The sequence below is a fragment of the Aulonocara stuartgranti genome, assembly GCF_965226115.1.
Source record: "Aulonocara stuartgranti genome assembly, chromosome: 20".
In the NCBI taxonomy this organism is placed as follows: Eukaryota; Metazoa; Chordata; class Actinopteri; order Cichliformes; family Cichlidae; genus Aulonocara; species Aulonocara stuartgranti.
This window is the reverse complement of record NC_138956.1, coordinates 8,131,628-8,147,500: the sequence shown is the minus strand read 5'-3', so window position 1 is coordinate 8,147,500 and position 15,873 is coordinate 8,131,628. Positions and strand designations below refer to the sequence as shown.

Sequence of the window (15,873 nt, the reverse complement as noted above, 5' to 3'; positions counted from 1 at the left end):
GTAAAGTAAATCCGGTGGGCATCTTTCTTTGCCTTTAGACAACAATTCTGATGGCAAAAGAGCCAAACGGGACAGGCAAAAAAAAAAAAAAAAAGTTAAAAATGATACATTTGGATTGCAATCACTCACCACGCCTGGTCTTGGATAAGGAACCCTGCCTTCATAAGCACCCCATTGGTAGTCAGGACCTTCTTTATGTGCAAAAGGTCCGTTGAAAACTTCTCTGATATCAGTCATGCGGTAAACACACACAGCAAAGCCCTGGAATACATTACTGTAAAGAAGAGAATGTAAAATGTACAGTGTTGGGATATAACATATCCAAAAATCATGTTACTGAGTCGTACAGATGTTGAGTGCACATTATTTTTAAAGCTGAGCTCTATGCGTGTTTACCTGATGGTGCTAAAAATTGCATAGACATCTGGGTTCCTTTCATCCTTGGTCCTCATCAGGAAAACATCCTCTGTTTTATCAAAAGACAGTGTCAGTGTGTGCGTGGGAGTATAAATATGTGCAGATATGATACACTGTAACCAAGTGCAGGATCATATGAAAATTCTTATGTGTGCGTGTGTGCTTTAATGTGTCTCACCAAGTTGGTTGAAGTGAGTATCGATTCCATGAGGTCCTGGTACAGAACAGACAAGTCTGGCTTTGATAAAGGTGCTCCACTTATTGACCAGCACTCTTTGACCGCCGACATCATTCTGGCTCAAGATACAGAAAATCAATCTATAAAGCACAGCTGCGTATTTATTTCCAAACACAAATCATTCATTGTTTTGGCTCTTTACACCACCTCACTGGATGTGAAGTGAAAGATGATGAAAGTGCTGAGTTTCAGCTTCAGCGTCGAATAAGGATTTTCAAGCAAGAGATCTACTCATAGTTCTTCAGTTTATGTGTATGTGTGAATGCGTATAATGGTGATCAGCTTTGGTAAAAAGCTTTTTGGCAAAAATCAGTATAGGAGTGTGGATGACATTTGTCTTGGAAAGAATTGGAGGCCTGACAAGGAAATACTACTTGTATGAGGAAGAAAAAAATAAAGATGGAAAAAGGTGAACACAAGGAGAAAGAAAGTTAGATGGTGAAAGTTTAAGTGGGTTTTTGCCTGAGTGGTTTATCCAAACTTTACTGACACAGTCTATCAAAATCAATGGAAACCCCAGCAGCTGTGTGCGTGTTTTTGTGCTTGTGTGTATTTGTGTGTAATATTTTATGCATGCCTGTATTTGCGTGTGCTGTTACAGTACAGACATGGGTTTATAAGGCAAATCATTGCGTGAAAGAATGTTACGGAGCGTGTAGGGCAGATGGAGATCATTGTTGGGAAATCTGACAGCTGTGTGCATTTTGGAAGGAGAAACATTTCATATACTTCTAAATTTCACGATCAACCTTGGGGAAAGTAAATATTTGATCGCCCCAAAAGAAATTTGTCTTTTCCACAAGGTAGTTTATGACTGACATAATAGGAGGATAAACCCATAAAACCATTACCTTCTGTCCTGGAAAATTAATTCTGCAGACATCTGTATGTGGCCATACACTCAGAAAGTCCCTTGAGTCAAACTTTTTGCTGTACAGTATCTAGCTCAGTGTTTCTGTAGCTTATCAATGACTCAAAATATGAGACCTTTCGTGACTCATCTGGTGCTCCTTTGCAATCTCATCTTCAAGTGAAATATCCCTACAGATGTCTCATTCCGGGGACAGGATATTTGAATGGCCTCGAGGAAGTGCATGTCTAGCTCACCTGAACATCTGGCTTCTCTCATCCACAGCTATCAACAAACCATCTTTCAGTGTTTCAGCATATGTAAGTATCAGTTTTTGTGGATCTCCTGAGTTAATGAAACTTTGTTTCTCTGTCTTTCTGTGGCATTATGATGTGACATGCATGATGCTATATGTATTTTATCAATGCTCAATCCTCTAATAATGCAGTTTCTTGTGTAGTTGTAGATATCTTAAAATATCATCAACAAAGCACTTTATATTTTAAGGTAAAGGCCGTACAATAATAACCAATAGAAAACCCCAACATTTAAATGTCCCCGCTATGAGCAAGCACTTGATGACAGTGGGAAGGAAAAACTCCCTGTTAGCAGGAAGAAACCTCCAGCAAAGCCAGGCTGAAGGTGTGGCGGCCATCTGCCACAACCGGTTAAGGGTGAGGGGAGGAAGATAGGGCAAAAACCCACCGTGGAAGAGAGACAGAGATTAATAATAAACACACACATAGTGAAAAGCCTGGGTCTGTGCACAACGAGCTCAATTGATGTGGCTTTTACAATTTAAATTCTAAACCTTAAAGGAAAGATTTACATCAAATATAAAAAGCATTATGGAGCATCTTACCGCACACACTCGTCCAACTCGTGTGTGTATGGCCCCCTCTGTTTCTCCAGCCTCTGTGGCCTTCTCAGTGAAGAAGAAATACACCTTATCATTGTCTCTGTCATCATTATCCGGGATGAGGTGGGCTGCAATGAACTTGGGATCTGCAAGGTTGAAGATGGAAAAGAGTCGCATGTGGGAGTATGAGTAAATCACTTTGATATTTATTTCAGCATCTTTATAGTAAAATTTTGCATATTTCTAACAGACTTGCTGTTGTTTGTTTGTACTTCTTGTTGACTTAACATTGTCTTGTATTGTAGAAACGCTCGGGAAAGAGTGAAACATTACCATGAAGGAGTTTCTGGTCAGTCTCTGTCCTCATTGTGGAGCGACCACCCATACTTCTGAATATCACAGAGTCTCTTCCCAGGAAATCTGCTGTCAGTCCTGTATACAGCTCCCCACCTACAGAGAGACAGGAAATGTTTAAAAGAAGGGGGAAAAAGATGATGAGAAGAGGAGAGTTTACAGAAAATGGTTGCAAGAATGTAAAAAGAGGGTAATTAGTAAATAAAAAAGGAAAGGCAGCCAAAAATAATGGGTGAGTTTGAGGTTTAGTTAAATGAAGAACATAGATGCAGGACAGGAAAGAAGAAAATGAACAAACCCAACACAGAACACACAGGGAGTGTAATTTGAAACTTAAGCATCCTCCACTGAGACCATCAGTAGTGGACCAACTTTAACTTTCAGCCACTCTGAAAATTCTTGCAAATGGAGATAAATAACAAAATCCCTCTTCCAGCACATTTTTCACAATATATTTTGGGAAATCCTCAGCTGTTGGAGGTTATCGGTCACAAGACAAGACAGCGACCCCAAATGCCTATAAAACAACCCACTGCAACTATCACATAATGAAGAATTATAAGAGTGAGTTTTTCATAGTGAAGCTGGGTTGTTTTCAAAAACACAACTGTTTTTAATTTTTCCCAGCTGGTGTAGAAACTCAATCTGGTGACAGACTGTTCTCATGTGACCTTGTGGAAAGTGAAAATTAATTCTTCTTATTTTATTTGGCCATGATAATGGTATTAGAAATGCACAGATACTTCTTTACCGTACAGCGAGACACCCATGCAGTCAAACCTATGTGGTAAGACATAATTAAACGTGCAAATATAAACGCACGGACAACATAATGCTTGCTGACAGGTCGTGGGGAATTGAGGTTTGCGCATGTTGGGAAAAGATCCTAAAACTGAGGAGGAGAGATCATTGAGTTGATAACTGATGAAGAGGATTTTCATCAGGTTTTTATTGTTTCATTCTCAGCGTCTCTGTTTCTCTTTATCTTTCTCATCCAGGGCTGCAGAGTGTCGGTCGAAGCTCTGTATGTGTATTTGTTGTTTCTTTCTTTCAGTATTTGGTTATGGCTTTAGGGACACAAAAGAAGAAGCTTTAAGGCGAAGAAGAAAACATGCATAACAAAACCTTGTGGTTTTGACCACTAATGATCACTGAGGCCAGCAGACAAACTGAAAGTCAAATTCAGTCCCGTAACAAGAGTCTGAATTCAGTCTGTCATCAAACACATCCTTGCTGACCCAGAGTGGAGCTGGAGATTTGCTGACTGCATTTTTTAGATTTTACCATTCAAATTGATGATGAATCCTAAACCTTTAACAAATTATGAGCCTCTACCAGCATGTACAGTATGCTTTCGTCTTTATCTGTTACTATTTCTATGACAAATGCTTTTGTGTCTCTTTTTCTGTATGCATGTGACCGCTGCAGTATCACTGCAGATGTCCAAACTACTATTTGGCTCTAATTTGCGGTCTTCCTGCCAATTACAGTGCACTGAGGGATGAATTCTGATGCTGAAAGCGCCCAGCTGTGGAGCCAGAAAGGGATGTATACGTGCACACACACACTATATATATTTCCACCCTTAGTGGATCCTGGGATTGTGTGTCATTGGCATAAATCAGCGTTATTTCACAAGCCCCAGTAAATACCTCGTGACATTTAGAGAGAAACACCCAGAACTTTTCAACCTTGTCCGGGGGGTGGGGGGTTAAATAGTCAGATGCGGCAAATGAATTAACAGCTGTGCCACAGAGGCTTATGAAATTGATATTTTGTTGTGCAACCCCTTTGACGGAAAATGATGACGGCTAGAACACCCCCTACTGGGTCTTTAACCTACTCTCTCTTTTTTGGCATGTTTACCTTTACTCTGACAGCAGAGAGGCAGACAGTAAACAGGAAAAGGAAAAGGGGAATTGACACGTGCCAGAGCAGTCTGTGTTTTAAATGTTTGGAATATGTCAGCGTTATTGCTGTACGACAAAACATCTAATGAATCTTAAACGGGTGCCCTCGCCATATGGCTTCATAAACCACTCAGGAAGCTGTTTAGAAATGTAGGCCAAACAATACGGGACATACCACTGAAGGTGCTGGCGAAGGGGAAGCTGGGGTCATGTGGAACTCTTCCTCTTCCATTTTCCACATTTAGAGGGTCCATTGTGAACACGTGCTGGGGAAGGAAGACACTCAGTTAGTGTTTAATTCCTTAAGTATAGCTGATATAATGTATCAGTGTTTATTTTTTCTGATTCTGAGGAAAAGCTCAGCAGGTATGTCTCCATAGCAGAGCAAATTGGATCTTGTATAAAGGGTTAATTTTTTAATAACTGAAAGGCCATTGTTCTTCCCCTCTGTTCCATTGTCGACACAAATAAAAGAGACCATGGGCTGGTTTTAGTTTCACCGGGTGTTACATTTATTTGTCCTTTCAGCGAACCCGGCGACTGTCTGAGACTGACGGCGCTGTCTGAGATAAGAGGAAATGCAGGATCAGAGCAGTTGCCAGGGTTCAGAGAAATTTCCCACCCTGTTCCCAGTGCAGATTATTCCTTAGAGCTGTGGATTTCGAAGAGCCAGGAGGGTAATAAGTGTGTGTGTGTGTGTGTGTGTGTGTGTGGGGGGGGGGGGGGGGGGGGGGGGGGGGAGTCCGTAAAACACTTATTAAATCGACTTAAAATACAAACTTTGTCAACAATAAAAAAAAAGTGCTTCAATCCTGAGATCATAAATCTCAGTCAACACATACTCTGCAGGGAAAAAACAAGCAAAAATATACAGCCAAATTCATGACATGTAAATATAAACAGTTTTTTGAGTCTGTGGCCAGATGATAGACTGAACCGTACACCATGTTCATTCAAACCTTTCCTATTTCATTTATTTTCATAACAGCAGCATATCTTGCTGCACAGCAACTGCTGTTTTCAGCACCACCCACAATAGTCTGAAACAAGGCGACAAGAGTCTGCAGCCACATCAGCTCCTTCGCTCACTCCAAAAACAGTCTGTGCTGGAAAAATGTAGGAAGTATGAATGTGACATCACTCTATATTGCATGTTGGGACAATGGCTGAACTTTGTGATGAAATCAAGTTGTTATCTGACCCACTACAGATTTACTGCTTACCTTTGTTTTGTTTGGCTAAAAAGTCTGTTAATTCAGTCAAAATCAAAGCCTGTCTCCAAAAAGGCAGAAGCAAAGCATCGTGTGTGCACCGTGACAACACCCCAAGGTATCTGATGGAGCACATTTGATGCAAATGACCTGGGGTTTGATGGGATTTTGGGGGTTTCATGACATGCTGAAAATGAGCCGCACTTACATAGCTGTCACTTACCTTTCTGTGCTTTTGTCAAAATTAAAGCTAAACACAGGTAAAGTGATTCCCCCCCCCCCCCCCCCCCCCCCAACCTGGCAGTATAATTTGAGTATGCTGAATAGAAATGGATGGAGACATGATTTTACAGGTTCGTCCTTCAGTGCGTCCAGGTGAAGAATATATTTTAGGTTTTATAATCCAGTTCTTGCCTGCCAAGTTAACATAAATTCACATTCCCTGCTGACGTCCACTTTACGTGAAACTGCATTTAAATTCTACTTTTCTTACTCTGGCAGAGCGGAGTAAGGAAGCAATTAAAAAAGCCTCACACAGAAGGCTTCTTTGTCCTTTACCCTTTTGTAAAGTTCCCCTGACAAATACTGGCCATACTGTATCTTTGGATTGTGTGATGTGTCCACTTAAAAAAGGGTCATTGTGGACAAAAGGCCTTGTGTTTTTCTGTCTTTGAATTTCCACTTCAGTGACACCAGTGTACCAGTCTGTGTTTGCCAGAGACGCCTGCATGTGATCAATTCCAAATGCAGTCAACTTCCAGGGAAAAAAAGGGGAATAGAAGGTGACAAGAGCAGCAGTAGGACCTCTGGTTTAATGCAAGTGCATGTTACTGATTTAAGTGTCCTTACAGTGAACTTTGTCCGTCTCAGTCTTTGTTCCTGTAATAAACAATGGAGCATTGTTACAAGGTGGGCGAGGCTTTGACTGAGCAGAGATCACAGGGGAGATGATGACATTGAAGTAGGCTTGATAAAAATACTGTAAGAAACACAGTGGACAGCAAATACGCCCACACACAGTGTGTCACCCGGGCAGTAATAAGTGCCAAATATCACGGACACGTCAAATTTCTTCACACTTCAAATTTAATGCACAAACTTTTTCATTTAATCTACATGTAGATTTTTGGTTTGAATGACTTTTAAAGGTGTTGAAGGGCAGGCATATGCACAGAATTCACACTTCATCAGTTTTTTAGATTACGAGGAGAAGTTAAAAGTAATCTGATTCATGTCTTGCCCTGTATGAGAATAGAACTCTTTAATTCTTCCAGTACTACACAAGCGGGATTTATGAGGGCTTCATTTGTCATTTTGACCAGATTTTATCCACACCGTGACAATTTTTATTCAAAAACTTTCATATGTCAATAACTTTATAGCAAAAGAGCAGAACCTTTTGTGTAAATGTATTGTTTAATTAGTTCATTATGTCATACAGTAAACCCTTTCCTCCACCACTTTGACTCTTTCTGTGTTGCATTTTTTCTCATTTCCAGCTGCTTTCTGCTCTTCGTCTCCTCTCATGCATGCACAGGTCGTTTAGCTCATTCATTAGTCATCCTTATCCTTTCGGCACCTCTTCACTCACATGTGTGCACATATGTGTGTGTGTGTGTGTGTGTGTGTGTGTTTGAGTGTGCGTGTGTGTTTTGCATTTCTATATGCAGTCTTTCCGCTGTGCACTTGTGCAGCAAATACGAGTCGGTGCGGCTTTCGGGGTGTTTGCATGTGTGCGTCTGTGTTATCTCATTGTGATCCAAAGGAATGGCGCAGCTGCCTGTTCAGCTGATTAGACTGTCAGAGTCACTTTGCCTATACTTTGCCAAAACAAATACACAGAAGTGCCGTGATACAGGGAGAGAGAAACATCCAGGCCACTTTACACACAGCTGTGCCAAGCAAAACACATCGGACCCCCGCTACAAGACCAGCAAGACAAGTGACTACTGACACAGGCACACACTTCCATTTGTGTAATTTAACATGCGGAAAACTTCATTTATTTAGTTTATTCATTAACCTCCATCCAGCGGATTATTTAACCTTTAAATTAAAACTAATACTGAAAACAATGTTCACCCTTAATCAGCGGACTAAAAGAGAGACTACAGATTCAATGTTAAAGACTGACCCACCTTCTTATAAATGAGGTGCTGGGATTCACAAGACAGTGAACACAACTTTGCTATTAGCAGTATATCCAGGTGTTTTCTGTTCCAGCTGTTTTGGTGGTTTGACCACTTAGGGGGCTAATATTTTGTGAGTAATGTTAGCAGTAAAATGGATATGTGCGTTTTCATTGCTGACAGCAACTACAGTAAACCAGAATTCAATGAATGACAAAGTTGCATTCATAAATATAGGGCCCGACTTGTCTAGTAAAAACAACTCTATTGCTCTTATTGTTGGGAATGTGAAACCAACTACTGGTTACAACCAAGGGGCAACGTCTGAAGCTGAAAAATGAAGTGTTGAAATAAGCGCAGTTCCTCTACTTGCCATTTGAGGCTGGCTCCAAAACCCCCATAAACTCACATGTTAAGATGTCCAACTTTCAGCATTAAAAAGGATCGTTACAGCCTGCCTTAAACAAAAGGTCTGTACTACTGGATTTGGTCATTTCTTCATATAGTATAGATCTCTGTATCTTCCAGTGCATACACAGGTCGCTTAGCTCCTTCTGTTCTGTGGCTTCAGTGGTTATGAGAGTTTCTGCCTTTGTAATGACTCTGAAATGGGTGACATTTTTCTGTGATGCAATCATTGACAAGTGTCTCAATTAGCATCTCACAGGCTTCAACACTACTTAAAGTGATTAAACTGGACCTGTTCACGGTGTTTGTGTGCTGTTGAAACCTTTTGGAGGATTTTAATTTTGATTCAACTTCTAGGTTGGTGACTGCATCTACACTGTTACTTATCATTTAACTTTTACAAGACATTTCAGACTGAACCCCTTCAACCTCCCATATTTTTACAATCCTTTCTTTGTCAGGTTGACGACACAAATGGGTGTGTTTTCTCCACCAGTTAAATGAATGGATAGTGTCTCTTTGGGATTTTTCATTCTGATCCTAATCCTAAGAATAAAATAATAGGCTGCATGCAAAAATAACAGACAGGAACAAAAATTTGACTTTCAGTTTGAATTAGATCATCTGTCCCATTAAGATAAACAAAGGAAAAAAAAATCCCATTTTGTCCTTGATTGTTATAAATGTTTTGAAGAAGTGACGCCACATTAAAACATAAAATCATCTGTCCTGGACATTGAATCATCAAGTTTATTTGACTTGTCCGGGGTTTATTATTTAACATCAGATAAAATTTTGCGACACGGAGCTGTATAAAACACTTAACGTCTAAAAGTGTTTGGTCTCGCTTCAAACATCTTGGACAACTAGCAGACCTCATGTGACACCATGTTGTACTTGGCTATGTCCCCTCTGTCCAGTCAAATAATGACTGGGCTTCCTCTCTCACTATTCAACTCTCCCTCTGGGGGAAGTAAGCATGGGAATCACACTCTCCCATTTCATCTTTTGTTGCCTTTCATTCCTCTTCTGTTTTCGAATTTATCTTTTCTGGTTTTATTTGCTTTTGAAAATTACTGAATATTCGTCAGCCAAAGAGAAACAGTCTGAGAATGGAGGGAGATTAGAAGACAAGCGGGGAAGATAAAGCAAAAAAAAAATAAAGACACAAGGATAGACGGAACGAGAGCTATTGCCTACAATTATAGCAATTATTACAGTTAAAGTTGATGTAAACTACCAATTAAAATGAGACAAATGGGGCAAAATGAGCAGAAAAAGCACAGGCAGTAAATTTAGCTTTCACTTAAAGAGCTCTAGTGAAGAGTCTGATCCAAAGGCAACACACATGAGAAGACTAGAACAGGTGATTTACAAGGAATCAATTTTTCATCATGCTTTCAAGCTTTTTAGTTCACTTGCAGTGCTGTTACACTGACAGGCATTTACTATTTTTCCCAACGGACATGAAAAATAACTCTTTTTAGGCCATGATGGCGAGCGGAAATGATTTAGCAAATTCCTTACTAAGCAAGTTTATTTTTTTAAGCTCCACAAAACACAAATCTTAAGTAAAAGTCAGCTTTAACTGAAAAATGGACCTTCAGGATCAATGAAGCTTGCTTTAACTCCCTGTATCTGCACATATACATTGAACTTTTTTATGTTTGAATGTTTGCTTGTGTTTCTGTCTCCCTGTCCACATATTTATGTTTTAGCTGGTGTTATTTGTTTTGATGGCTTCTATGTGTGCGTATAAGTGTGTGCCCGTGTCTGTGTGTGTGTGTGGTCTTGTATCTTTATGTCGTCACTGTAACATGTTGGTTTATTTTCACATCTATGACGCTGCCCAGGCAAGCTGTGTCACTCACCGGGGGGGACTTCAGTTTATGTTAGTCTTTAAGTGTGGGGGAGTAAGGGAGAGAGAGAAGGGGGAGACAAAGACACACAGACCTGAGACAAAAATTAGAGGTTCATTTAATGGGGATTATGATGCTCTTAACTGATGATAATTCACTAAATCATGGGTCATTTTTCTGAAGCAAGGAACGCGACACACGAGTTCTTCTTGAATGGCCCGATGAAACTTAATCTCATTGCACATGAGCATTAAAAATGCTTTTAGTGGTTTTTAAATGTTGTCTAAGACACGCCTGACCTCCAAGAAATATGAACATTACTGACACGGCCAATCATGAGGTTACACTGGTGGGATCGTTGACCAGAATGTTTCCAAATCCAATTCTTTGTTTTCATCTTTGAATAAAAGTATGAAATACAGTTGGGCTTGGCTAACACCAAAAGGCAATAACAGCATGTCCAATACTAATAGATTTAGTCAAAACACTGTCTGACAGTGCATTTTATTCCACTGAGAGCCAGCTGTTGTAAAATGAATCAAATATTTTCTCACAACATGTTGAAATTTTTGCGTAAAACATTGTTGACAGTCAGGCAACAAAGTGGCACCAAGAAAAAGAGAAGGGGGAGAGAATGGGGTGCCACTGGAGCGATAGAAAGAGTATGTATGTGCCCCCTAACTGAGATGAAACACCTATGAGGTCAAAGGTCATCCCACCCAGAGTCCAGGAACTGAGAGCCTGCCGCCTCAGTTCCTGGGAGAGGTCAAGCACTCAAATGGGTGTGTTTTCTCCACCAGTTTACAATTGGTTATATAAATGGACAGGCTCTCTTTGGTGCTGTCCATTCAGCCGGACTCGCTGACTACCTGACAGGAAACACTTGTAGTCTGAGTGGTGGTTTTAGACAGACACGCAAGCTGGAGAGCAGCTGGCGTCATGATATATTTTAGGAGAGAAGAAGTGATTTGTTTTTTGACATCCATACGACTGTTGCAGGCTGTTCCGCTCATTAAATACACACCTGGGCAGACACACATACGTGTGCAAACACAACTATCCTATCACAAAGTGCATCCCGTGGGGCAAATAAAACAGAAGGAGCAATGATTGCAAAGACAGGTGCACCACCTTCATCATCTTAAACTGGATAGCAACAGATGATTCAATGCACTTTAACAAAAAAAATGACACCTACAGTCCCTGTAGTTTCGTAACTGGCTATCTGAATCATTCCTGCAGGAAAAAAAACCCATAACCGCTTACTAAGAAGTGCTGAGTTCAAGTGTGTTGCTTAGTTGCACTGGGGGCAGAAACTCCTGCACTTCCCAGGAGGCTGCAGTATAAAACATGTGGCCTACATTTCTGCTCTGCTACCAAATGCATCGCAACCCTTAACAAGGATTCTGCTGAACTGTTTCTATCTCCAGTGTTTGTTTCCCCAGTTTTGAGCCACGCAGACCACAGTATATTGTCTCTGAGCTAAATTATTTAACATGAACAGAGAAATATGTATTCCATTTTCCATGATGTGCCATAAAACCCAGAGTTCAAAAACCACACTCGGGATGACAGATCAGGGGGGAGGAAGAAAATGACACCGCTAAGGAGAACACACGCTGTGTCAAGCACCTAAATCCATAACAGAAAAGGAAAAATGCACTTCCTGTGCTTTATATGCACACACAAGCCACACACACAAATCAACACACATTCTACAAGGTTGGCACTCTCCCATCCCACTGTCTCATTTCCCTAACAGAGCGCTTTGCCAACATCCACCTCCCCCCTTCCCTAAAGACTGACCCTCTCCTGCTGGGCCCTACAGGGCAGCACACTGGGCAAGGATCTGTTCAAGTGCCGTTAAAGAGAGTCTGTCTTAATAGCTCCATTCATACATTCTTGTCCTTTAAGTGGCTCCAAGTCTGAGAGTCTGCAGAGGTTTCCACTCAGCTGAGCATCTGAGAGCCAGCCTGTGCATTTGAAAAGATGTATAGAGGGTTTAATGCTGCGGCTGAGTGGCCTGCAGAAAAACTCATGGTAGAGCTGCCTGTAGAGAATTAACATTGAACCTCAGGGATCTGTGCACAGACCCCAGTCAGTCTGAACTGTGTTTTTCTGAAAAGCCACATTGGCACCAACCCCATTTGCTCCATTAGACTGATTTCCTCCACAGCTTTGAGGCCACCCAGTCGTTCCTTGTATCATCTCATACATATACACTATTTCTTTTGTATGGTGCCATGCTTTTCTACTGAGAAGTAGTAAGGCCACCTACCTTTCATTATCATGTCAACTGTAAATTTTTGATTAACTGGCCTTTAGTCAGTGTTCATTTACTTAGTATTGACAAATTAATTTCAAATGAACATTTTAAGAGTCACTGGACAATATGTTTGATGACCAATGGAAAAGTGTGCAGAAAGTAACACCCATCTTTTTGAACTCTCTTACTATTTGGCTTGGTGGTTTGATTGTATATTACTGTCTTTCAGCAGTCTCAAAATATACATCATCGACAGTCATTTCCAGGAAAATTCAGGCCAATTGTATCTTTATATGTCCGACTTAAGCCTTGATTATACTTTCTGTACTTGTGAGTCTGCTGGGGTCTTCTTGGGTCCAAATGATATAAATTTCATCATCACACGGTGCGCAAAATGGTTGGTGGACCTCCACATGCCTGCCAATTTTTGTGTGGCCACAGACTCGTCCACTGAGGCTTTACATTTCATTGCAACAGCTATGTATGCACCCCAGGCAGAAGACTTTTAGTGGACGTCAAAGAAAACGTAAAAAGTAGAGCTGAAATGTAGGTCAGTGTAATGAAATATATTGATCCATGCCCGCTGCATGTGCATATAAACAAATTAGCGATCAGTAAAGTGTTTTTGTATGTGTATTTTAAAAAGAGAGAGAAGCAATAAAAGTTCTCAGCGTAACCTGCCAGAGTGCGTTACAGCATTCAGTGCTGTGATTGGTCAGTTATGTGGAGGTGAGAAGTCAGGCTCTTATTAAATTGTGATGTGAAATATATATTCAGAGTTTCTAAAGTTGCAGCTCAAACTGCTAATAACTACACAGTGCATAAAAAGCATGTATAATTTACAGTTCCCAAAAATGCAGAGTGAGTGCAGTTCACACTAAAATAGGAGTTTCCCACAACCGTGACAGCTGCACACCACAGAGCTTTCATCAGCAACCCCAGCTGATATATGTGTTTGCATGTCTGTGTTTTGAGGGGTTTGTGGCTGTATTTAGGTAACTGATAGTCAGTGCATGTTTTTCTATTTTCTGCTGAATGGTGGATGCAGTCAAATAATCAGCTGCCCAAGACAATCTGCAGATGTCCAGAGTTCTATAAGAAGCAGTAGCAGCCCACAGCCACCACCACCACCACCCGCAGCCCATCTTAAACCCTTCTTACCTCTCCTCTGTGCCCGACATAGATGAAGGCACACATGGGCTGGAAGGCACCAGTGCCACAAGCCAGGAGGTGCGTACGATTGTAGGGCTGCAGCAGGCGAACAAAGTTGGCACACTCTGTCTGCAAAGCACACAAACACACAGTCAGGTTAAAAATCTGTATTTCAAATATGTTAACAAACTGCAGACAAGCTGAGGGTACCAAAGAGAAACCAACAAGCTTATTGATACCAAATGTTGTCCTGAGCCCTGAGAAAGATGAAATGTGATAGCCTCCATCCAGGAGTGGTATCTGTGATTTTTGGATGTTCGCCAAAGCGATGATAAAGAAGGAAATTCATCATATTCAGGTCAAAGGAACTCATGAAACCCAAGAAAATCCTGGGAGCCCGTGTTAAAATGTGGTAGATAATTCTGGTGGTTTGGTATAAAACGTTTGTGGTTATGTAGAGGATAAGATGAAGAGTTCAGCAATAAATCTAAATTCAACTTTTGACAACAGCAACAAGAAAGAGAAGAGAAAAAATATAGAATCAGGAAGAGATCAAATCGGAAAGGAAGACTAGAAGCTGCTCCTGCTTTATCAGGCAGTCTGTAACTGAAGGAAATTCAGAAGAAATTCAAGTTAAAGGTCCTAAAAACAGAGATTGGTGACACATGACAGGAACAATAGAAGTAGTGACTAAGGAAATGAGTATTAAGACCTTTTTATGATACACAGAGTTGCAGAGGAAGCAGAGGGCATGACTACTTCCTCTTTCCTTTGTGTAACAAAGCAGCAGACAAAACGGGTGTCAGCCTGAGGAAAGAAAGGATCGGGCAGCGATCACTCGCAGGTCAAAGTCATCTGCACAATCAGTGCCTAAAGTGTGTGTGTGTCTGTGTCTGCATAAGCGTGCTTGACTGAGAGTTAGATACTAGAGTGTTGGTGAAGGTTTTTGTGTGTTGTGTGTCTATCTGCGTGTGCCATCTTGATCTCCACATGTGTGCATTTGCTAGTCTTTGTGTTTTTACAAGTGCATGTGTCGAGTAAATCTGCCATGCTGTGCATTTGGCCCCTGTCCCTCTCGATGCTGCAGTTGGACCTGAAACCGCCTCTGATCGTTTCCCCGAGTGCTTCGTTGCAGACCTGATGTAAACCATGTCACTGCAATAAGAGAAACAGTTTACATCATTATATTACTCTCCTCCACTGGATAATTTCTGTGTTTCAAACAAAACCAGGCAAGTGAAAAACAGAAAACGCATTTATATTAAAAATGTTTTCAGCAAATCTAAATGTACTACTGGTTTTTCGATGTACAAGCGTCTAGATTTCAAACATTCTGTTTCCAGTGAGGATGATGGGATATCATTGAGCCAGTTTGGCATAGCTTTTAAAGGTTTTCGGACACCGCGTCCCCTCAGTTATTTATCCTAAATTAGTGTTGTTTTACTTGCTTATAATTTATCTCCAGCCTGTTGGAATCGTCTTCTAAAGGGACAAAATTAAGACGTAAATTTAATTTTGTGGTTGTAAGAAGACAAACAGCACAGCCCACGTAGCCTATTGGAAATGAGTAGAAACCTTCCCCTCCTGCGTTTCTGTGCTTGTACTCGGGCAGTCATCTGAAGATCTGTGTGGCCCTGAGAAAAGAGCGAATTGAAATGTTGAAAAGAGGAAATATGTCTCTCCCACTCTGGGACGTTTGGTTTCACAGTTCTGTGTGGGCTTACTGGGATTAAGTGGCAATAAAGGGAGTGGTGTTTAACAGAAACGGCCAGGGCTGAAATTTACCACATAAAAAGTCATGGTTAGGGCAAGATGGTGAAAACAAAAGCATGTAATGTGCTCGTATTAACCTTTAATTAACAAGAGAAGGTTGCCGCCCTCCAAAATGTGTTCTCAGCAACAGTGCTTCCACACTTAAAGATCTGAAATTACCCACAGAAACCACATTTGTGTAACCTGGTATTTGGAAAGAAGAATGTACAGCATTTTAGACAGTGACCTTTTAATCTTTTGCTCTGAGACAAAAGTATCATTAACATAAGCAAATAAGATCCCTGCCAAATCTCTGGCAGAGCTTTGCAATTTGCAGCACTAAACCTCTTTTCCCACTGAATAAGGTTATTAATTTGGATCATACAGGAGTAAAGCAGTTTACTTTCATTAATAGTACAAGATTTCAAAGTGACAGTGAAACATTTGCAGGGTGCTACTGGAAAGAGA

General features: G+C 40.8%; 1 protein-coding gene across 2 annotated transcripts in view; it reads right to left on the bottom strand.

Moving 5' to 3' along the window:
• sema3bl (sema domain, immunoglobulin domain (Ig), short basic domain, secreted, (semaphorin) 3bl) overlaps positions 1–15,873 on the bottom strand; it is a 64,605-nt gene that overhangs the window by 19,672 nt on the left and 29,060 nt on the right. For both annotated transcript variants that reach the window (XM_082519650.1, XM_082519649.1), the window contains exons 4-10: positions 13,663–13,782; positions 4,804–4,894; positions 2,698–2,814; positions 2,368–2,510; positions 596–710; positions 397–466; positions 130–274 (exon numbers count right to left, since the gene is read on the bottom strand). In XM_082519650.1, coding sequence (XP_082375776.1) covers positions 130–274; positions 397–466; positions 596–710; positions 2,368–2,510; positions 2,698–2,814; positions 4,804–4,894; positions 13,663–13,782 — 801 coding nt within the window. The remainder of the gene's footprint in view (positions 1–129; positions 275–396; positions 467–595; positions 711–2,367; positions 2,511–2,697; positions 2,815–4,803; positions 4,895–13,662; positions 13,783–15,873) is intronic.